Source organism: Clinocottus analis, unplaced genomic scaffold (assembly GCF_023055335.1).
Source record: "Clinocottus analis isolate CAN_PGR_092001 unplaced genomic scaffold, fCliAna1.0.p SCAF_12, whole genome shotgun sequence".
In the NCBI taxonomy this organism is placed as follows: Eukaryota; Metazoa; Chordata; class Actinopteri; order Perciformes; family Cottidae; genus Clinocottus; species Clinocottus analis.
This window is the reverse complement of record NW_027175843.1, coordinates 6,611,690-6,635,891: the sequence shown is the minus strand read 5'-3', so window position 1 is coordinate 6,635,891 and position 24,202 is coordinate 6,611,690. Positions and strand designations below refer to the sequence as shown.

The 24,202-nt window shown below is 39.6% G+C and overlaps 1 protein-coding gene across 2 annotated transcripts; it reads right to left on the bottom strand.

Annotated features, from left to right (window-relative positions):
- Window positions 1–14,112: 14,112 nt before the first annotated feature.
- On the bottom strand, window positions 14,113–24,202 carry LOC137783285 (sterile alpha motif domain-containing protein 9-like). Of its 2 annotated transcripts, none has more exons than XM_068573104.1 (4): window positions 24,121–24,202; window positions 19,305–19,366; window positions 19,144–19,208; window positions 14,113–19,053 (listed from the first exon to the last, which is right to left on the bottom strand). In XM_068573104.1, the coding sequence occupies exons 3-4, from the start codon at window positions 19,165–19,167 to the stop codon at window positions 14,587–14,589; spliced, it is 4,491 nt and encodes a 1,496-aa protein (XP_068429205.1). In that variant the 5' UTR covers window positions 19,168–19,208; window positions 19,305–19,366; window positions 24,121–24,202; the 3' UTR covers window positions 14,113–14,586. The 2 variants fall into 2 exon arrangements, with proteins under 2 accessions (XP_068429205.1, XP_068429203.1); XM_068573102.1 differs by lacking the exon at window positions 24,121–24,202 and adding an exon at window positions 23,819–23,938.

Sequence of the window (24,202 nt, the reverse complement as noted above, 5' to 3'; positions counted from 1 at the left end):
TTGTACATTTCAAATAAACTATCTCCTTTTTTCTGTTTAAATCCCTGTGTTGTGTCTTCTTTCATGATATAGCATGGAAGTAGGGCCAGCGTGCTACAAGTGAATACATTTGGCATGTATCAGACCAGTGTGGAGTACACTTAGCCATATGTATGAACACATGAAAAGTATTCTGAGCTTCTGATGTTGAGCTGCACAAACCAATTCATACGTAAGAAGTATTATTATTATTGTTCCTATTCTAGCACTTTAGTGACTAGTAATTGTGGCTTATGTGTCATCCATAACTGGCAATTGTTGGTTTGGCATTGTCATTAAACATCTTTAAATCGTCATAGCTATGCACACAACACTGATTTATAACTACATTTAAATGGCAAACATGTTATTATAAACAGCAATGGGGCAACATTATTATTCTGTATGTTCAATCGTTTCTCTTTTTGCTCTGCTTTGGTCTCTACCAATTCCTGAAGGAAATGTAAAAGGGTAATCTGGCTGTTAGCTGCTACATGCTCCACGATGTGCACCGGCAGGTAGCTCTGTGGAGGGCTATAAATACAGATAATCATTTGGATCATCAATAGGACGACCCCTTTAACAGTATCACAGTTTTATAAGTTAAAAGCATCAGTTAATGTAATAAATTAGTATCATTATTATTACTGAAATAGGCATAGTGGCTTTTAAGAACATGTTAGACCTTTTGGGAAACGTGTTTTCTGGCAGACAGTCAGGGCAAAGCACTGCTGCTGACGGGGAAGCAGCAAAAGACACCTAAAGGAAAAGCTCAACTAAAGAAGAATCAATGGATTTCCCAGCCAGCACATGCTGTCACATTGTGGAGTCTGTAAATAGTCCAGCATGAAACCAGTCACTTCACAGCTTGTCATTTTTACACTTCTGATCTTCCCATTAGCAGACAGGTCTGAGATTGGTATTGAGTGTGTCCTCTAATGGTATCTGTCGTTAGAATATTCCTTTAAAGATGTATAATGACTACAAGTCATCAAACAGATTATTTAGACCAGATTTAGGGGGTTTGACATCTTATACTTGTTTACATTATGAGGACAAGCATCTTGGAGCAATTATTTTCTTTCTTTTTTTTTTGGTTGGTTTCTTTTCCACAAGTTTAGTTTAATGTCTATCTATGTTTCATATAAAGGGCTGATTGATTTGCAGCATGAATGCTGCTGTGTTGTTCCTCCTTGCGTCCGTGCATCCAAACCATAAATGTTCCACTGAAATCGTGCATCTTATTCTCTTTTGCATACTTTGGCTCAATCCGGGTTTTGTTGACAGGCCTTCGGAAATGTTTCTCTAGAGTTATGAGGACATTAATTGAGTCGAGCAGGGCAGCAATATGATAGGCGACATCATTCAGACGGAATGTAAACAAATTCCACTTCTAACCTGATTCATCCAAACAGCTTTATTAGAGGATAAATGAAAGAAAAATGTGAAAATAATTCCTCAAACGTCTGTTTGCAGGGATGTATTTTACTGTTGCCAAGTATAAAAAGGGCTGGGGCACGATAATGCGTTACACAAGATTAATCTGGCAATCCTTTCACGGCGTTAACTATTTGATCATGCGTTAACTGCATGTTGTTGTTTTTTTTGTGCATGTTTTTAGTTGGGTTTTTTTGCATTGAGTTTATCGCTTTAAATCTCTCCAGGCGGCGTAATTCAGACTTGGCGTCTTACGGCTCTCACAATCCAGCCCGAGTGAGGTCAATTAAACATGAAAAATGAATAAATAAGATAAACGCCATGAACGCATTGCAGGAGTGGTTTGTCCCTCACAGGGACCCTTACTACTGAACAGTACCTGTTAATATATATATATATATATATATATATATATATATATATATATATATATATATATATATATATATATATTATATTTATAAACTTTATATGTATGTATGTTAACTTGCTGTTGCTCCAGAGTGCTGTTATATTGTTCAAATAACATTACTTTAAAATAAAAGCTGCAATACACTAGTTTTTTACTTCATTGTTGAATTTGGCGCATAATGCGATTAATGGCAATTAATCGCCGAATTAATCATGCGATTAATCAGTGAATTTTTTTCAACTTTGCCCAGTCCTAAAAAAAAAACATATTTCACTTAGGTTGCTTTAACATACACACTATATAACATCAGATTTGACAGGTTGTCAAATTAAACCAATTTCTTAGCACACACCTTTCTCTTGTCTCAGAGTCAGGTCTCTTTAGATTGCTCTTTGATTCCTGCGGTGCATATGTTTCAATAATAGAGGAGCAACATTTGTAATGCTTTGAAGTCCTGTCTCGCCTCTGCATGCATCTGCGTATCTTTCTATTGAAAAGATAATGTACTAGCTGTGTGTTTTACTTGATTCTTCATTCTGCATACGAGAGCAAAAAGAAACAAAACTCCAGTTTGAAAACCCAGGTGAAAAAGGACACTCCTAGACACAAAATGCATACAGAGCAGTTTCTAAAGTTAGATGGCATGTTGTCCAAAATGAACAGTGGACCCTGAAGAAATGGGTCTGAGAGCAACATAAAACAGGAAAGAAGAGAGAGGAGAGGTGGAAGAGAACGAGAGAGCTGCTGTCAAGTTGAACAGAGCAAAGTGAGTAGCAGGAGAGAGACGATAGATAAGGGAAGAGGATATGGCTAACAGAAAAGATGCTAGAGTGCTAAAAGAAAGAGAACAAATCCCTTTTAATTTGACAGCAAATGCAGCTGGGGACTGGTTCGAAGCGGAGCCCACTGATTGCTTTTGCCACTGGAATTCCTTATTCTCTTAGAGAGAGGATGGGAGAAAAATAGCCCCAGGGTAAGGAGTCTCTCCAGAGGAGAGAACAAGAGGTTAGTGAGGCAGAAATGGATGATTAGACAAAGCACACAGATGAGGAGAGATGGTGTGCTTCATACTGTAAACAGGACACAGACATACGGTACTGTGTGTCCATACGCAACCACTGTTTCCCTGACAATGCTGAACACAACATGGAGACTTTAAAAGTTCAATACACGGGACATAGAGCATTATTATGGCAGCAAACAAGTGAAGATGTCGTGGAGTAATGTCTACCAGAGCAGGTAATGAGGTGACTACCTCTCTGTGTGTTGTAATCCAAGCATCTCTTTGTGCTCAAGCTATTATTTTTTGTTTTAAACAAGCTACAGGCAACATGCTATGGCCTTAATACATATTATTGTTAACAAGTAAGCAAATCATTGCCTGTTCATACATCTAGCAGAATATTTGGAATGTTTTTTAGCAACTTGATGAATAAAAATCCAATATTTGTAGGTTTTGTTGTCGACTGACTTTCTCTTTAGCTGCTAAAAGCTCAACCAAGCCACCAGGTTGACTGTAAACCATGGGATGCAATGAAATTCTTGGTTTATGTCCCAAAAATTAGTTTCATAATAAGTTGTATATCAGTGACACAAGGTTAACGTTGTGAATGACCGAGGTGTAGTCAACAAAACTTGGTTGCAGTCAGAAAACAGAAAGAAAATGTTGAGAGGCGGCGGGATGAAGGGAAACATCTCTTTCTATTGGCTCAGCTGTTGTCAAACATCTCACTGCAGGGCTGCTGTCCGTTAAGTAGTAGGCATTCTGACAAAGTCAGCTGTTGTTGGGGATATTCACACCCTGCACCTCGGTGTACCAGACAAAACAACGTGCATCAGAGGGGCACGGGGTCGAGTGGATGAAAGACCGCTATCCTCAGCTGACCCCCAATGGAACAAATGCAAGCTCCAAAGCATTAAAATAGATTCTCATAAACAATAATGTGCTCATAGCTTGAGCGTGAAAGTAGTAGGATATCCATGGGCCCCCAGTAGCAGACCACCTGCAGTCTTAAAAAGGTTATTGATGAGCAGCAATGACTCAGCAACGACTTTTCTGGAAAAAAAAGTTTACAATCCTGCAATCAAGTAATACCTAAAATACCTTTGTATTAAAGTATGATTAAATAGTGTCTCCTTACTACTGTTGTATGTGATGATCTCTGCTTTGATAATCGTATTTGTCTCTCTTTAGCTATACTAGCTGCATGACTCTAGGACAATGTTGGTTGGATCCATTGACCGTATACAATATGGACGTAGTCACAGAGACTTCACCTGTCAGTGAACCCAAAGTGAAGCTCAAAGTAGTTGGCTCTGGCTGTCGGCACCTTGTAAGAAGTGATCTTATTTAGACAAGTGGATGGAGCTGGGAAAGAGCGTAGGCGGCTACCGTTAGCATAGCGAACACTAAAGTTATCAGCTAACAGCTTGTTCGTAATGGACCTTCCAGAAAAACATGAACAGCTGACTCCTTAATGTCTTTTAGTGCTAAGCTACGATGCCAGGTATGGTGAGCACAGACGAGATACTTTTTAGTGCCGTAACATTGTCGAAATGAAATAATACTCGAATTTCCCTCAGCTAAAAAACTGGAGCACAGACGTCTTGAATTAATCAATCATTTATTTGTCATAACTGTACAAGGCACAACTCCAGTAAAATGCAATCTAGACTTCTTTCAGATCTCAATATAAGTTGGAATAGAGTCGAATAGCACTGTAAAGTTATTCAAGGATTTTTAGTTTCAGTGAAATAAGGATGGTACAGTCCATAATAGCCTGTTGGAAACTGAGCAATTTAACATGAGGGTCTATCAGGATTTACTCCCTTCATGAACTGCACTTGTTGGCACTTCCGCATTCTTCATATTTCAGCTCCAGAGGTTGCTGTTGGAGTGTTATTCCCACATTGGATGGATTTCCAGGGTATTTTGCATGGAATTTCGAGATCCTTCAAGCATGAATTCGAATTACTTTGCAGATTAAAATTTGGACCTGATCCTGTGAAATATCTGGACATCCACTGGATGGATTTGGCACATAATCCTGTTCAGACGTTCATGGATGATGCATTATGACAACGTTGGTGAGGGCCTGACTTTTCAAACAGCCCCACCAGCAGGTTGACAGACATTCATGTTTGCCACAGGATGAATTGTAATAGCTTTGGTGATCCACTTACTTTGAATCATGTCATCAGGTCCAACCTGCAACTTGTCCAATACTTTAGTGTTTACATGACTGATTAATGACATCCCATCAGCCTCAGCAATCCTGTGTACTAAACTTAATGCAATTCTTTCTTTCTCGTTTTTATGTAACATCATTTGTTCATCCATTTCTTTAATATATACATAATACATATTTCATTTGAAAACAAAACATGTTGTAATGGTAATGTTTTATTTCCACACATCCCCTGAAGCTGGATCTGCAGTATGAAGTCATTTCTCAGTCCAATTTTTATCATTTTGGTGAAAAAAAGTGTGACAGACAACATTTCTCCTAAAAAAAAAACGCTAAACGCTAAAGTTTTAGTTAGCTAGTTTTAGACATTTATTTACATATATGTACCATTTTATTCATTTATTTCACTGCTTTTGAGAACCTAAAAAATCCTTTGGTAAACTAATTTCCATCACCAAAACAGTTTGTCCACATGAGTAAAGTTATGTTTTCACATGAGATATGAAGATTTTTCAACAATCAAGATTCCTTTAGTCATAACTTCTCATTACACTTTTGCCTTATGACAATGGTGCCTCATTATATAGAATAGATAAGATTGTTCTGCAATTGATGATGTAAAACATGGGTATGTATCTTATATGCAAGTGCCTTAAAAGATGAATTTTAAGAAATGATGTCAAATCGAGAAAATCAACTGAAAATGTGTTGAAAGGGTTAATCCTCCTGATCCATCAGGTTCCCAAAAGTATTCTTCGCCACTGAAGAGAGAATGTAGTTTCTTAGCAGCTCACTAGTTCCCAGCGGTGTGTGAACAGTAGTTCATTGTTTGATTTGACCAGCTGCTATTGGCACTTCTCAAATCTTTTCCCTTGTGGAAATGAACCATACTTATTAATTTTAACTGTATTGAAACGGGCCAAAATTCAGTTTGAAATGTATCCTCAATGTATCGGAGGGTATTTGAAGAAGTATCGGAGTGTGTCGCATCTTGCTCTTTGACCTTTGAGGTCGGGTCATCATAATAAAGCTATTCACTGGCTGGCTCTGTTGTGCCTTTCTCCCCAGGCTTGGCTCAGTTTCTCATCAAAGGCTTCCTGCATCGAGCTCTGTGCCTACCGAGATCAGAGGGACGTGACCCGTGTCTGAGTCAGGGTTACCTACTGCTCCAATAGAGCTTTTGGCCATCCTGCTGCTGCTGCTGGCCCGAGGGCAGAGCGTGCCCCGCTAAACTCTGGAAGTGCAAGAATTATGATCAACCCGCACAGAGCCTCGGGGATGTTTGTGATGAAGGCCAGCATTGTGGCCTTCCGCGGGGGAGTGAGAGTACAGGGTCAGTCAATGACCCGGATGATGACCCCTCCTAGGTTATCCTCCATTGCCAGCCGGACTGGAGGTCAGATGCTCTGAGAGCTTCGTCATGAGTAGGCCGTTGAGGAATGCCATCATTTGATTGAAGTCAGAGGGATCTTCTGATTAAAGGCTTATGTGAGTGAGAGTGCGTGTTGTGAGGGGATGACCTCCTCTTAGCTCTTTGTCAGCAACGTTTTCAACTTCTATTTCATGCTTTTTAGACTTCTCCTTTTCCTGTTGTAACTGGCACAAAGACTGTACACCCACTCAACTGCTGCACTTTCCCTTTGACACCACTGGTGTAACAGAGCTCCCAAAGTCATTCTGATTGTTGAGGCGTCATTTACTTTTTGTCTGCCAAATACAATACTATTGGAATAAAACATTTAAAAAATCTTTAATATTTCTAGATGCATTTAAAAGTAAAGCTATAACTGTTACAGTGGCAAAGAAAAATGCACTGGCTTAAGACCACAGGCAGTATGGGCAGTTTGGTTTTTGCTAATGTTCCTTTGGTTTGGCTCACTCACATATTTCTCCGAGCCACATTGACCGAAGCACCTCCCCAACTCTGTGAAAACACTGATCGTAGCAGTTTTGCTTCTTCTGGAGCACAGCCTTTAATGGGCCAAAGGAGGTTTCCCACCCTGGACCTGAACCCTTGACCTGGTACAGAGGTTGGGAGACCTGGGCTGAGGCTAATGTTGCTACATAAAAGCTGTTGTGGATGAACTAGTTTGTTCACATCCATAACACTGTAATTATGTCGTAGAAATGCCAACTGGAACTACAGTTTGAGTAGCTGAGTACAGCTAAGAGACGGTGGAAGGACCGGGCTTAAAAAAAATTGCAAACAGATATTTTAGTGTGTTTGTTTTCCTTAATCATACGGGCCTGCAATCATATAGAAGCATTCCTTACTGATATAATCTTCATACGACCATCAATCAATGGCACGAGGAGGATGTTGGTGCCATACAGCATTTTAAAGAAACTAACCACAGCACGTTCGGCTCTGGGGTCAGTTACTTTCAACTGAAGCAAGAGTCCCAGCTGGCGACTTGAGTTTAACATAAGGCCGTACCATCTCACAAGTATCATATATTCACCCTTCTTCCCCCCAAGGGCTGGAGGCAGGAAAGGGGGTCTGATGCAACAAAAAGCATCATTCCAGACAACACACAGATTGTTTCCTTCCATACAATGCACAATGGGCCACTTGCCAAATAAAGTACCTCTTTTTAGCAAACACAGCAGGTCTATGTAGAATGTCAAACCAGTGTGGCGCAGTTAGAGGGAAGGAACAAGTGTTGCATATACTCTTGACAATCCCAGCATGCAGGATGTTTGCTATGTTGAGAAACTACTGTTTTCCTCTTTTATTCTCTGTCATCTACTTGAATCAATTTGAACTGCTGGAATTTGGTCAAACTATATCTGAAAATGCATAGAAAGTTGCTCATTACTGCTCAACGTTCTTTAACTATTGCCTGATAGCTAAGTTATTTAGCATAGTAAAAGCCTCTCACACTAAAGGATGGCTGCTCCTAAAGTCCACTGCCGTCTCCACAGTTTGGAGCTTGTTCAGCTCCAGGTTGTTCTGACCACACCAGAGAGTCAGTTGTACGCGGGCTCATCACCGCCTCCGATGAGGCTAATGACTGAAGAGATGCTTCACAACAAAAAAATGTTACACAACACCAGAAAATAACAATAATAACAACACTGAATGTAACACTGAAATATGGCGGTCACTAGGATGATGGACAAGTCAAGAGTTTCAAGAATCTGATCATTGCTTTTGACGGAAATGAATGGAAATAATGCCTGGAGCTGCAGCATTGGTATTAATATTAATAACAATAATAATCAAAAAATATTTATTTTAACTTTGTATGAGGAGTATAGAGCGAGAGTGTAACTGGAGTTTAGCGTCAACCCACAATAAAACGTGGAACCTCAATATTCTGGTGCTTTATTTGGGTTCAAAGTATGAAAAGATCATACGGAGATGCATTTTTGATGCACATTTGATATCCATGTGCATACAGTTAAGACATAATTGTAGGGCGAGAGCTTGTTGGCATCTTTGTGACACAAATAATACTTATTGAATCAAATGAGAAAACACTAATGTATAAATGATGTTGGCCTCCATGGATGAATACCATACATGTATTTTGTTCTGTGTAGCATCTTTATCAAATGCCTGAAGGAAAACACTCAGTACTTGGCTTTTAGTGGGACTCAGGTACAGTGCTAAAGTCCTCTCTGATATTCCTGCTTTTAGCACCCCAAAGTGTCAAAACGTCCCATTTTAGGTGACAACGCATTATCACACATCTAATCTGCGGCTGCATGGGTGGGGGCGACTAAGAGCATCCTTCTGACTGACAGCAGGACACTCTGCTATGTGCTGGTATAGATGCCGACATGCCTCACACAGCTGGACAGCTTTGATCACCAACAGATGTACAGATGGACAATGATTTAAGTATGAAACAATTCTGCAAACACACTTAGCTGTCTACTTATGGAAAACCCATCATGATCATTTTGATCATTAGATATCCCGGAAACCAGCAGGGTTGGAAGGGTGATGCCTACTTTATGAATGTGTTCGAATACAAACACTAATAATGTGTCAAACAACATTTTAAACCTAATCTAAGTATCAGAATATTAAGGTAACTTTTAGTTACCTGCATATTTGTCCCCTGCATAACCACCAACAGTCCAAAACATTTGTTCTGTATCGGTAGTGTTAGCAGGTTAGCTTGGCTAGCTAACTGTGAGCTTCAGTTGATTTGTGTCTCCATGCGGTTGTTTTGCCCCTTTTTATAGTCGTTGTGTGTCTCTTTGCAGCTATGGTGCATCTACTTTGTCATCTTTTCTTTGTTTTGTTATATGTTTATTCGTGGTCATTTGGAGTCTACTCTTGGTTGGGAGATGGTTTGTGTCTTTTTGAGTAACATAAGTAAAGGCTCGGTCAGTAATACATCTATGGGTGGTATATTGCTCTTTTAAAAATATATATATATATATATATATATATATATATATTTTAAGGTTTTAATCCTGAAAAATAATTAGTGTTTAATGTATCAGTAATGTAATACATGTTTCTTTATGTAACTATGACATAACATTTTGTGTATCCTAATTACATAATGTTGTTCCATGTATTCTGCCTTAAAACCAGCCATCATATTCTGGATTTAGAGCGTCTCATATTTAGAGAGGCTGAAGTCATCAGTTTGTAATCATTCTGACGAAAAACTGTAGTTCTTAAAGTGTAAGTTGTGTGGAACAAAGTACTTTACTGTTATATATTGTACTCTATGTTTATTGACAAACTGAACACTTTTGTATCACTATTGTACTTCAAATACTTCACAATACCGACAGACTGTATCGAGCAGACCTGACAGAACTGTAAAGAAAAAAACATGAGTGAACGATTGATTTCCACAAAAACATGTTCTCACTCTGGCCACCATCTGAAGCAATTAAAGTGTGCTGTGTTTTTTACGTCTTGAAGCTTTTACTTTTCTGAAAAAACAGAACAGTCAGATTTTAAACAAAACTTGGAGCAGTAACTCCAGGAGGTACTTTAACTTTAACAAACCCTGGCTTCCATTTTTAAGCTTTTACAACAAATAACTTTGTGATAGTGCTAATTTGAGCATTTAGCTTGCTGAAGCTTTACAGAGCCACGAGCATGGCTGTAGATTTTTAGTCCTTTTAAAACACTTATTGTGGCCTCAACTTGTTCTACAGCCGCAAAACCGCCTTATGAGTGGATGACGGCCTTTTCTTCTAAGTCCACTGTGCAAACAAAGTCTCAGAGGATGCGAGGCCTTTTGGTACTAAGCCAGTAATCTAGGGGGGTAATAAGGATGATAGTCCTTTAAATGCATAAGAATGCAATGCATGTTTTTTACACACACAAAACACAATATCTTTGTAAGGAAGACCAGGAGCAAATCAACTTCCAGTCCTCCTTTGTCTTTCTAAAAAAGTAAAACAAACCTAACCATTAATCACAATAATAGTTGAATTTCCCTCTTTCACATGTACCTTGTTGATAAATCTATGCTGCCACCAGGCTATGAAAGACCCTGACAGAGGGTCTGGAGGGAGGCATCATGGGAGCTGGCAGCAGCAAAGGGCCCCTGTGTGTAAAAGCTGTTTCGTGTTCAGAGGGAAAACCTTTGTGTTGAATCAACAAGCTCACCGCTGGTTTTCCTATTCTCCTCCTGGCTGCGCATCTCTGTGACAGCGGAACCAGCCAGAGCCATGCCACCACCACACTTTTCAACTCCAAAACCCCTCTCACCCTCGCATTTCTGTCCATTAGCAATCCAGAGGGGGAGGTTTTGCTGAAAAAAAAACAAAAAACAACAACAAACAAAAGAGCAAAGTGGGGGCGAGGAGAGCGGAAGGGGTGCGGAGGAGGAACTTCTGTGTGAAATAATTGCGAGGAACAATTTCAAACAGATGTCTGTTTGGACTTGGCCCTGGGCTCGTGTCCCCGTTAAATATAGTGATTTGATTGGAAAACAAGCAGCGTGAGGTGGGCTGGCAGCCAGCCGGACCATTCGGGGCCTCTCTAATGACCCCCGAGGGTCGAGGGGTCGTCGGAGTAAAAGCAGATCAGAGAGGATGTGGGGCCGGCGGCCAGGACAGGGCCCATAAATCTAGCCCATTCTCAGAGGAAGCTATCTTTTTTCACTCCACCATCAGAATTAAAATACAATCACAATCGTCACATTGTGCTCCCGCCAGTGTGCAAAGGTTATAATTCAAAGCTAGCAGACAGAGTTGGGAGGTTGGGTTGGGTGGTAGTCGACTTTTGGGAGAAGGTCAACAGGGTCATGTATTTTAGGCTCTATGAGAACCACTGCCCAGGGGATTGTGGGAAAACTCTCCGACAGATCCATTTATTAAATGTTTTAATTATTACGATCAAGCTGAAAAAGCATGACAATCATAAAAGCAAGTATAATATTGAAACTATGTAAAAACATGTTACAGACATGTTTATTCCACTCTGCTACGTTGAAATACCATGAATTGGAACAATGTTTGCAAAGTCAAAATCTTGGATGGCATAGCTGACTTTAAGTTTTTCTTCCAATTTTCAGCCGGCTCAGCTTTGCACAGATGTGTTAAAGTCGGTTGAACAGCTGCACTTCATGGCAGATTGGCGCAAGATGATCAGGATCATTTTCATCCCCACTGACCACTGAAGGAACACACATGCTTTTTCAGTTTGTCAAAAATTGTACAAAAAAGGAAGAGCCAAAGAAAGAGTGACAGAAAGAGAGAAAGAGAGAGAGAGAGAGAGAGAGAGAGAGAGAGAGAGAGAAAGAGAGAGAGAGAGAGACAGACAGACAGACAGAGAGAGAGAGAGAGAGAGTGAAGATCATTTTTATTTTTATTTCTTCCCGCAACAAAGGGCCTAGTCAGCCCTGACTGTGAGCTGAGAGCGGTGGTGCACAGCTCTGATGCGCTCTCTGCAGGAAATAGTGTGTCAAAATCACTTCAACCCTTACAGGCCACATTTTGTACAGCGTACATGTCACATTTTTAATTACAACTAATGAAATGACCTTGTACTGAACTTTCTCCCAAGCCCATGCATAAAGTACATTCAACATACAGTATTAATAATATCAGGAACTTGATTCTTTAAATAATTGCTTTTGGATTTGAAAATGTGAATCTCTTTTTAATTTACTGTACTTTGCAGTGACTGGATTTTCTATTCCCAAAACTTTCACTTATTTCTTAACTATCACTCGCTTCTCTAACACATTCTCCAATGAGAATGTATCCGCCGCAGGGACACAGCAGGCTGGCTCCACTTTACCAACCCCTACATAATGAAGATGTAGTATTCCTGCCACTCCTGACAGGGATAAGCAGGCGCATCAAGTTTCACTCGGTCACTTGGACCTTGTTGACCCTGTATGCCAGAGGTGCAGGTTTCAGGTTGTGTGGGTGGCGGTGACACTGTTAACTGACCGACGCCAATCACGAACGGTACATTCATAAGCTACTCAGGTGGTCAGCCTTCATTCCTCCTTTGAGCACTGAAATGGCATCCCTGTCTTCTCCTCACTCTACACCTGTTTGGTATCCACAGCTCCCTTTCACTGCAATATGCTATAGGAAGGACACACTTACCACCGAATGACCTTTGACCCCCAGAAAATGACCCTCAGAAGATTGCTTTCAGCCATGTGTTGTGCAGTGCCACCTATATTAAGGACTAACATCTGACTCAGTTCATCTTGACTGACACAGCAGAGACAGAAACACTGTTACTAACTAATGACCAAATTAGCTTGTTTTAGTGCCATTGTGTAAACATGCCAAACCACGTCTTCCAGATGAAGCAGCATGGAGATACTTGGCCAATAATACTGCTTGTACGTGTAAACGTATCTTCATTATCTTAACATAATGAAGAGTGTGTGTATCATGGATCATGGATCGTGATCATGGAATTTGATGTGACAAAAGATATTACAACTGAACAGATGCTTTCTCTCCTGGAATGTAGGCATACGATCTCGTACAGATGTTTGTCACTTGTTGAGCCATCTGCTGCTCTGACATCAATGTGACACAGACTAGGCCCGTCTCCTGAGGCGGAGAACCTGCGCTCACAAAGGCCAGAAAGCAAAACATACATATTCAGTAACAGGCTTCACACCTTGCTAATCATCAAGACCCACATGGCAACACAGCATCTGCAGCAATCCTGCAAGAGCTTGTGCAGGCCAGTTTGTCCATAGAAACGGCTGAGCGAGAAACAGAAAATACCCCTTTATAACCATTTTAACTTCAGATGACACAGAAAGTCAGTCCATCAACCAGGGAGGTGGGAAATCTCCTGTTTAGTGACCCTGCGACTCCATTGCGTGCCACAGGGACGCACCATCCTCCTCCTCCACCTTCAAGTTCACCTCTAACCATCTGTCTATTGTTGCTGTGCACCTTAAACTGTCAACAGCTTTTTGCATCTCAGCCTTTGGTCTGAATATAAATGTTGGTCTTCATGTACATGTTGGTCTTCATATGACATAAATGTAAATAGATTGCATAAGAGTAGTGTATTACTATTTTGTTCCCTTAATGCAGGGCTACTTTTTAAGTGATAGGGGAACAAAATTAGATTGAAATTGATTTTTTCCCTTTGATATCCTCATTTTATCTATTGGTCTGAAGGCAACTATTGTTTTGCTGAAGTTGTATGATGGCACCTGTGTAGAACACAAAGGTTTTATCGTCTGAGCTTGGGGCGCCATCTTGTGTGAGCTACAGGTACAGAAACTTGACAATTAAGTACTGTAGTACATACTGTATATTCATTTGTGTGTGGTATTTTTACTAGGCACATGGTGCAGTGCAATTTAAGAAACTTCTTACGTGGTCATGTTACAGTTCATCTTTATTAAAAAGGTATCTCAAAAATCAACATTATTGTTTTTCATGGTATGCAAAAAAAGCTGTTTAAACAACACATGATCAACGCATCATAACACATAATGATAAAGAGTCAAACATATTTTATCTCAAACATCAGTTTAGGACAAACACAATAAAGAAATACATTTCAATATTCAAAAGCAAAACATTGTTTCAAAGGTTATTAAAGTAAATTCTTACATAGTTGTTAAAGCACACCATTTTTATTCAAAAGTAAACATAATGTTAAAATGTATGATGCAGATTATTTAATTTCATGGAACAACACTATGAAGTTGCTGTTCAACACATATTTTTAGTGAAAAGAGAACATGACAAAAGGTAAAAGTAGTTAATATATTTTAGTAGAATCAACATTTGTTTTTGTTGAGATTATCAGCACTTCTTTTACGTCCTATCCATCCTCAACATGGCGCTAATGGCGCTAACACTGCTAGCAATCCATACAGTATAAGAGCAGTGCAGAGAGCATGAGCTAGCTAGTCAGTGAGAAACACTCACATGCACACGATATCAATAATATCATGCAGGGATCCACACAGAAACATAACATTGTGTTATATTCATTATTTACACAACTCCACCGCATTTTTAAAGTACACCAGTGTGTATCACACCGATGGAGCCACAATGATTAGCTTAAAGCTACAGTATGTTGGAACAGGTTGCTTTGAAAGTTCACTTAATGTCGAGTGCAACAGGGCCTCTGATCGAGAAACCAACAAAGAATGACACTTTAGACTGCTGGGCATGCCCACTAAGCTGACTTTGAAACATTGGGGTGATTTCCAACTTCAGACGTGGGTCACATGTATCTGCCAGAATGAACTTGTTCATCACCTGGCCAGTGACCCGACAAAGGCGCTCCTGCACCTTCTGGTCTTTCCATATTGTTCCATTTTCCCACATTAAGGTGAACTCTTCCTGCCCAGTCCTGATGCACCTCTTGATTTCCTCTAAGGGTACCAGCCGCTCATAGCCCTGCTTCTTTCCCAGGATGAAATGGACAATGGGCCATTTGCCATTGTACACGTCCTTCATCACCATGTGATAAGAGGTCCTCATCTGTGAGATGTGCGTCCGCAGATTTGTCGGTGGAAGCCCATCTGGACAGTGCTGCCGTGGCCACAACAGTGCAACTGCAATGAAGTGCAGTGGCAAGTTTTCATTTAATGGGATTTGCTCACGCAGAACTTTGAAAAGGAGTTCAATTAGTCTTGGGTAGGGCGCAATGTGTGTTGATGCCAGTTTGATACAACTCAACACAACATTGACATAGATGAAGTTGATTCTCTCCTTAACAGTTGGCTTATGTTCAGGTGCGCAAACCAAAGCAGAGAGTTTGGCGATCTTCATTATTTCAGGTGAGATGTTGTTTGAGAGACAATTCAAAATCCCAAAAAAGGTATCAGCTTTTTTCATCTCCAGGAACTGTTTGGCCTTGTGTAGTTCCAGCTTGTGGTTCATGGTTTTATTCCTCAAGAGAGCTGCAGAATCAGTCTTGCAGAAAAGCTTTGCGTAGTCCATGAAGCATCTGAAAAGCTCATTTTTCATTCTTTCCTCACGACTGTCTTTCATTCCTGATCTGGAGCCCAAGTTCACATAAAAATTGTCAAGGAAGTCAAAGTTAATCTTCATCCTACATTTGAGGTTGCAGAGTACATCCTCAAACTGTTTGAGGATTTTGTAGTACTGTGTGTTTTTGTTGCGCCGTTTATCATTTCGCTCTACAGCCTGAAGTTCCAAAACTCCAGAGAGAACCTCACTCATTATGTCATGGCGGACATTTTCAGAAGAAAATATGGGGGTTTTGGATAGCACTTTAATGACAAGTTCTCCAACCTGAATTTCCCCCAGGCACCCGGCTGTATTAAAAGGGCAAACTTGCTGGCTTGACTCCTTCTTTGCAAGGCTCTGTGTTTCCTGGAATGCAACTATCGCCGACTGAGCCATTTTGAGTAACATGTCCAATTTTTCAGGACTTAGAGGTTCTTCCTTGCAGTTTTCAATGGCATTCTTGAGCTCATGCTTGACAACTTGTGCTGAGGTGTCGGCGAAATATGAGCTGTCTCTGGAAAGAGCTCTTGCTTTCGATGCCCAATCTTCTGCTGCTGAGAAATCCTTCTTTTTTAGGTAATAGTACCTGGCTAGTAACTGAGAGACAACTGCATCTTTCTCAAATCTTTTTGATGCATTTTGTAGCACCATCTCTTCCAGTCCTGGAGTTTCACTTGCAATGTGTTGAATTAGTGGAGAAAACTTACATTCATCCTCAGAATAATGTCTCTTCACTAAAATGTGGCGCACGTCTTGCAGGAGTTGGTCTTTGCCTTGTGTGCTCTCATAAAGCTTGTCTGTGGTCAGCAGAAGGTCAGTAATGTCAGCTCTGTTCACATTGTGAGTTGTGGTAAGTTCCTCCAAACAGTGACTTGCAATACTTGAATGGATCATTTTCACTGCTTTGAAAACTACTTTACCCTCAACTGAGCAGGTGGCAATCAAAGTGGAAAATTTCTCAAATCCTTCTTCGACCTTGATGGTTCCACAGACTGGTTTTGGTTGAAGACCAAGAAATTCCTCACACAGAGAGACGGAGAGAGAGGCACCCTTGCAGTATACATTCAACAGAACTAAAACAGCGAGGAGTTGTGCATGTTTCTGTTTTATGTTGAAGCTCTTCAGGGTGTTGCGGGCCACACCCTCAACATACTCTGGCTTAAAGTTCTTTTTCATGATCATGAATCCATAGAACGTGTCGGCATTCTTGTGTGTTTTCTCTATTTCAACAAGTTTTTCCTCAAACAGTTTCTGCTCTGTCTCAGAGAGAGTGTTTCCAATGAATACTGTCTCCTCGGTTTGTTCAGTCTTTCCAGAGGACTCTGACCTCATGCAGTTCAGTAGAATTACCTGTGCAGACTTAGACGGAATGTTTTTCTTCGTACATTCTTCATCAATGGCCCGCTGCAAGTCAAATACTTTTTCCTTATCATCAAGGTCATCTATCATCAGCAAAACAGGGACGCGTGGTAATTGCTCCTCATGGTCATACAATAAAAGTTTGACGACTTGATTAGCAACTTCAGCAAGGTCAGCATTGATGTCTCTGAGGACAGCACAGCGGAATTTCTTCCGAAGAGCCCATAACGTATGCATGGCCAAAGTTGTTCCACCACACCCGGGTAAATGCATGAGGTTGAACAACACGCAGGCTTTTCCCAGGTTGCCCAAATCTGGTATGACTGTGTTTATGATGAAGTCAAACTTGTCTCGTTTGATAAATGGTGAAGATCCAGGCTGTTCAGAAAAGTAGAAATTCCACCATGACACTTTTCCTCCTCTGTAGAAGTTCTCCTCGAGGACAATTTGGTCCTGGTTTCCGCCTTCACATTGGTTCACACATAGTACCTCCAAGGTATTCAGGGCACGCTCCACTTTCTTCTCAAGAAGCACCTTACTTCCTCCGCCACATGGTAGGAAACGGCTGGATCGACGTTTTTTTGACCAAAGACTAAGGATAGTGCCGTTGACTTCAGTAAAACTGAGCTCATATATGCATCTATGAGCAATGTTGATTCTACACTGAGCATCAACTAGGTCTTTCCAGGAGGTAAATGCTTGTCTATTGTCGCATATACAAAGTATCTGCTCTGTGCCTCTGAGCTCCTGATAGAACATACTGAAAGTCTTAACAAGAGGGTCCATACTGTCACTCACTGTTGACCAGAGTAGGAAAATTACGAGGAATCTCTTGTTTGGTAGGACATCTTTCCGACACAAAAACGAAACCACATCTCGAATGGAGGACCCCTTTTCCACCAACCACTTGTCTATATCTGAGGGTGCCTCATCCTCAATCCCTCCATTGCAGAATACCCAGCTGGTGGTTCGAGTTAATTTTAACTTCTTTGCAATGTCCTCAACTCCTTCTGCGATTTTGTACTGCACTGGTAAATGGTCATTGACTGGGCTGTGTTGTTGAAAGCGACATTGTAACCCATTTTGAGCTGATTCTGGATCAAAGTCCAAAACAGCTATTGGGTTGAGCTCCACAAGAAATCCTAATGATTCCAAGTGGGTAGGATGTGATTTGTTAGTTACTATCACATACCGCTCAAAGTGTGACTTATCTAAAGAGAGAGTTTTACCAGTTATCATCTGACTCAATCTGGAGCCCTGAGTACTGCTTTTTATCACATTGAGGTGCTTCTCTTCAGCTTGTTTTCGGAGTTGTGCTCGCTGTGCATTACCGGCAACAAACTGGTTGTACTCTACCATTGGTTTGGCAAATGTGGTTGGCGCGAGGAGATCTCTGCTGCTACTACCGTCTCGGACAAAGAATTGTCTTGTTTCTTTACCTTTTACTTTTTTATTGCCTTTTTTGGTGTCCATGTTGATGATGTGATAGATGTTTTCTTCACACAAAGTAGAGTCAGGGACTATGTCCACTTCTATCACATATTTGTCGGATGATGTCTCATTCCTGTTGAGAACCCCAACAAATCTAGGAGGTTTGATGCAACTATGAGCAGTCTGTTTGTGTTTATGCTCAAAGTAATGAATGGCAGAGTGTATTTTCCTTGCATAAGCCTCTCTGTCTTTAACAACCACTCCTAACACTTGACCGTGCGGTTTATCCCCTATTCCAAAATGAATGGTGCCATTGGTGCGGCTGTTCATGCAGGCAGCTGCAAAGCGGATAACCTCTTCAGTTAACCTGGTCATTGTAGCTTCATCTGTTGTATTGTTAAAAGCTTTATACTCGTGGCAGGGTTCAATTAAGTCTGAGGCGCCTGATTCCGTAGGATCAAGAATGTCGTTTTCCATGTATCTATATGTATCATTGTACTTACAGAAGGGATAGGGCTTGCATGGTCCTCTTGGCAGATGTTTTGAGGCAACAAGTTCTTCTTTCTTCAATTTCACAACCTCATGTCTTGCATGAATGATAAGTTTTGCTGGTCCAAAATTGACACCGATTTTTTTAAAGTCATCTGTATCTAAAAGCAAAAGACTAGGCCCATTAATATCATGCTGTAAAAGTATGTCTGCAACACAGTCATCTACATCATCCAACGTAAGAGTCCATTCTCTCACTTGATGTTTACTCCAATCCTTGATGTCAGGCGGCAGATCCTCCTTCTGACTCTAAAATACAAAGTGCCATTATTTTTCCTAATTTCCAACTCAATATAGTGCACATTTATTAGTTTAGTGTTTGTTTGAACTGTTATTTACCTTCTCTTCGCCTCGCTCTGCCATGATCGCATTCGCTCCTCCTTCTCAAACATAGATCACTGACGCTAAAGAAACAATTTAAAATGATAAATTCACAATGGAGGACTAGACAATGTAGTGGTAGCACATAAAACACAAAATGTCATAGATTTCAGCTTTACCTTTATTTCTCCTGATCATCCAAGAAAGCTGGCTCACTTTGCCACAATCTTGACCACTAACACTGCAAAAAAAAAGTATAAATATGAATATATTGGTGAAAAAAACAGATGTTTGAGCATATTTAGGAAATAGTCACAAATGTTACTAACATCAGTAATTAAATTATCTGGTGATAGTCATATTAATATTTACTTTTAATGTAGCTATTAGTGACAGTCGGGCACATACTTTTAAACCATTTTCTGTCTCCAGATAAATAGCCTATACTCTATGAAATGTAACATTGTATAACTGAAGGCAAACTAATGTGGAAAGATATGGCTGGCCATGATTCCAGTACTTTGATAATGAAACTATATTCACAGCTTAAATACATTGTACTAAGATGTTGATCCCTTTTCCTGCTTTACTTACTAAATAATGGTAAAATGTCTGCAGGTTTAATTTCTTGACGTTATTTGCATATTTGGAATTGAGGTACTCAAAAAGTATTGGAAAGTGATCAAGTTATGTTACTTTAATATTGTGATACTTGGAAAAGGTTAGTTACTATTTGTATTTTGCAAATTAGGATATGTATCAGAATACAAAATAAAAATAACTGTCCCAATCTTACCCCCAAAATAAAAATAACTGTGCCAATCTTACCCCCGAAAAAGGCAATCTATCTTTTATGCAATAGTCATCATCAATATCTGGATACTTGAAATATTTATAAACGGAAGAGTTTGTTAGTATTCAATACGATGGAACAGCTCCAGACACTAAATATTTGGTTATTACCAGTATGGCATAAATTACACTGTTTCCAACATTTCTGGATCTGAATTTAAAATCGTGCATCATAGCCCCTCCAATTAATCGTAATCTTCCTATGTCATTGTCTACTCAAGCCAGTTTGTTAAGGGAGCAGTGGTGGAGAGAGTCAGGGAACAACACGAAGCTGTGGACTAATTTTGCTGCAGGAGGATTAAATCTGCAGATTTGGCATAGTTATGGTGTCCACACCAGACGCCATAACTGGAAACCAACTTGGTTTGTTCCTGACAGTCACACTTGTGAAATCCAGCCCTGTGGAGCTGATAAATGCTGATGAATGGAAACTGTGCATGACAGCCGTCGCTTCCGTTAACGCTGCCCCTATTAAGGAAGGAAGTGCTGCTTTCAGCAGAACCATCATGGAGACGCAGAGCAAATGCACACTAAAACAGGCCATCTTGTCAAAGCTACAGACTATGTCTGTTCAGGGAAATGTAGCTGTGTCTCAGCCTAACTGTCACTTCACCATAATAAAATCATAATTCATAAAATCATAATCATTACATCAATAGAATATGATGGTAGAAAACTTCATATATATATATATATATATATATATATATATATATATATATATATATATCTATATATATAGATATATAGATATATATATATATATATATATATATATATATATATATATATATATATATATAAAAGTATATATATATGGTGGTCCTCTGTGTGGAGTTTGTATGTTCTCCCCATGACAGTGTGGGTTCTCTTGAGGGTTCTCCGGCTTCCCCCCACAGTCCAAAGACATGCAGCTCAGGTTAATTGAAGAGTTTTTTAGCCGTATTGCAGTGTGAATGTAAGCGTGAATGGTTGTCTGTCTCTATGTGTCGCCAGAGGTAAACTGGGACCTGTCCAGAGTCTACCTCGACTTCACCAGCAGTTTGGATAATGGAATGGAATATTTCATCAATGGTTTACATTCTTAAATATGAAATAGTGTGGAATGTATCAAAGAAGAAATGCATATGAAGATTTAATTAATCATAATTACAAAATGGAATAATAACAAATAATATATTTATCATATAACTATTGATGTATTAATGTTACAGCTGGTAAAGGTAGAGCTAATTTAACATAATTAATAATTATACTGTATACTATGTAATAATATAGCATAATTAGTTTATTAATGCATTTCTATTTTGAAATTAAGAATCCAAATCAGAAAATTTGCCTACTTAGTGACCCAAATATAGTGAAGACAGACTTGATAAAATACAAAGTTTCATCAAATGGAACTACAAGTAAAGTACAAGTACTTTAAATGGTACTTGAGTAAAGTGCACAACGTTTTTCATTGATCCAACTTCTAAAAATGTGCTCTCAATGTGCACCAGATTAATTATCTAAACGTCCAAACCCAGCACAGTCAGTCAGGATTAGGGTTGCAAAATTCCGGGAATATTCAAAGTTGGAAACTTTCCACGGGAATTAACGGGAATAAACGGGAATATACGGGAATTAACAGGAATAAACTGGAAATTTTATTCCTTAATAAAATTCCTTTTAAATTCCAAGCATCAAAATCACACCATTAAAAAAAGAAGAAAAAAAAGTCCATTCCGGTTTGTCCGCTTTTAAACTATAGTGCTGTGATAATACAACTTTTAAAAATTACATTTTTGACCTTTTTGAAGTTTTGTGAGTAGAACTTTATTCTTTCATCAAACAACGAAAACATGAATGTTGAATAAAAAAAGGTGTATTCCGTATGATCACCACCCCCCCAACACAAATTAATTTTTTTAGTGATTTCCCCTGAATCTTTTCAGGTCTAAATGCTTTCTTCCTGGACCTACATGAACTAGTTCAGTTCATAGTTCCTAATTTAAAATTTTGAACTAAGTTCATGGCTTCAAAAAATGAACTCGTTCAGTTATTTTTTTCAATATGTTGCAGCTATAATTGAAATCTCTATCTGTCTGCAATACCGCTCTTGGCCTCTATGCAACTCGGCGCTCTCACACTCTCCAGGCATCGGGCTGAAAGGTTCAGACGCAACGCTGATGACAAAGACGTCAAAAACAACAAAAAGTTTTATGTTTATGTTTCTGGCAGACGATGTTCCCAACCAGCTGCATTCAGGGTCCAGCTGAGCTCGGCGTACATAGTCTTGTTCTACATTTAAGTTCCCTGCTATATGCTTTTGCAAAAAAACTGAGGCACATTTTTTTTTTTTTATTCCCGAGCCAAAATTCCCGTGGAAAGTTTCCGGAAATTTACCGGAAACTTTCCGCCCCTTTGCAACCGAAGTCAGGATTCTGTGTGAAACACTGCTGGCAGCTTGTTTCTTCACACTGGCTGTTTACTCCATATCCTCTTCCTGTTCCTTCGGATATTTGTGCCAATTCAAATGACAAGTGGTTCCCTAGGAGCTCGTCAGAGACTCTTTGTTACTATGAAGACCATTTGAATTATTTAAATCCTCACTTGCGTCTATCCTTCAGGTCTATGTCATTTCTTGGTGCAGGGGAGTCCAACTCAGGTTCACATGTGGCCACATCAGCGTTATGGTTGCCCTCAAAGGACCGGTTGTTACTGTAACACTGTAAGCGACTCCCTCACATATTGTTAAACAACTGTCTTTGCATTTGATTTTTGTTTATTCAAGTGTAAAAATATTGGATATGCATTTATATAGAAGTAAAAATATAAGTAAGCAAATGTCTCTGTTATTACAACATAACTCCATTTAATGTAGTGTTAACAAACCCACTTTACTTCATGAAAGATCAAAATAAAAAAGAGAATAAAAACAAATCAAACGCACGTTATTACATTAACTTTTTTCAAAGCTTTTTTGTTAAAGTTGAGAAAAATATAACCGCTCCAACAACTAATTGTGAGCAGTAAGAACATGTAAGCAGGTGTGGCATGGGGCATACCTGCTCACATACTTTATGTGGCATGGGACACACCTTGGACAACTAGGTTTTTTCGTGGAGGCTAACTTTTGCATACTTGGCTCTGTGTTTGGTGTCAAAACACACTATGACTCAGACGTTAGGAAATCAAAGGTAGGAAATTCACGGCCCAACACTGCTATAGTCACTGTACACTGTAAAGCAGCAGAGACTTTAATTTTAAGACGATCATATGCCTTTCAAGCAGTAGAGGGCCACATAAAATTACGTGGCGGGCCGAATTTGGCCCAAGGGCCATGAGTTTGACACCTATGTCTTAGTCTTAGTGAAAAGGGCCGTCTCCAAATAATTAATGTTCACTCGCTATGACGACTTCAAGCACAATGAAGGGCCTCACACTGGTCTTAGCCTGGTCTTCATCTAATCTGTAAAGATGTGCCACCTCTAAAAAAAAAGTGACAAAATCCGTTACGTATATTAGTCATGTTTTTATGATGTTGTCATTGAAATTCTCATTGTGCTCTCGGGTGTCAAATATGGTTCAAACATAAAACCAGGAAGACAAAACTGTCACACAATACAAATGTACTTTCACAAAACAAATGATCCAAATCTCATGTTTAAATAGATGTAAAAGTGGAAAACAAAAAGATATATTCTTAAGAGATCGTAAATCAGAGAAACCTAGAAGTTGCTAGTGGAATACAGGAAGTAGCTACAGATGGATCGAAGCTGCGTTACAGAAGTAATGAAATATTGCTGTAAAACATGTAAAAAGATGCTGATTGTTTCCACACATGTAAAACACTCACCGCCCCAGTGCAGCGCTCCGTCCTCGCTGTTCAATTTATAACCGCGTACTTTCTTCAAACGCAGTTCGTGTTACAGACTTTTCGAAGTATCGTGAAGTAAAAGATATCTTTCTGTGCTGGTTCGCAGAGAGGAATAAAACATCAGTGTCGACTGATGCGGAACACATTCTATCTCATCGAGGGCGGACACTTCTGCTGAAACGAAACCTACCACATGAAAGAAACGATAAATGAGCCAACGTTTGAGTCAGGAATCGAGGAAACGGCATGCAAAGTTGATGTCTTTATGACAAAAAAGATACCTTTATGTCTCAGATGAATTCCCAGCATTTATTTGTTCCTGCAGAAGACAGTAAAACACATACATTGCATTCTGGTCCATCA

What these genes read in the sequence shown, in the direction of transcription:
- LOC137783285 (XM_068573104.1), bottom strand. Translation starts at nt 19,167, where the DNA reads ATGGCAGAGCGAGGCGAAGAGAAG. An exon ending in CAGAGCGAGGCGAAGAGAAG is followed by an intron (nt 19,054 to 19,143) that starts GTAAATAACAGT and finishes TTTGTATTTTAG; the next exon opens with AGTCAGAAGGAGGATCTGCC.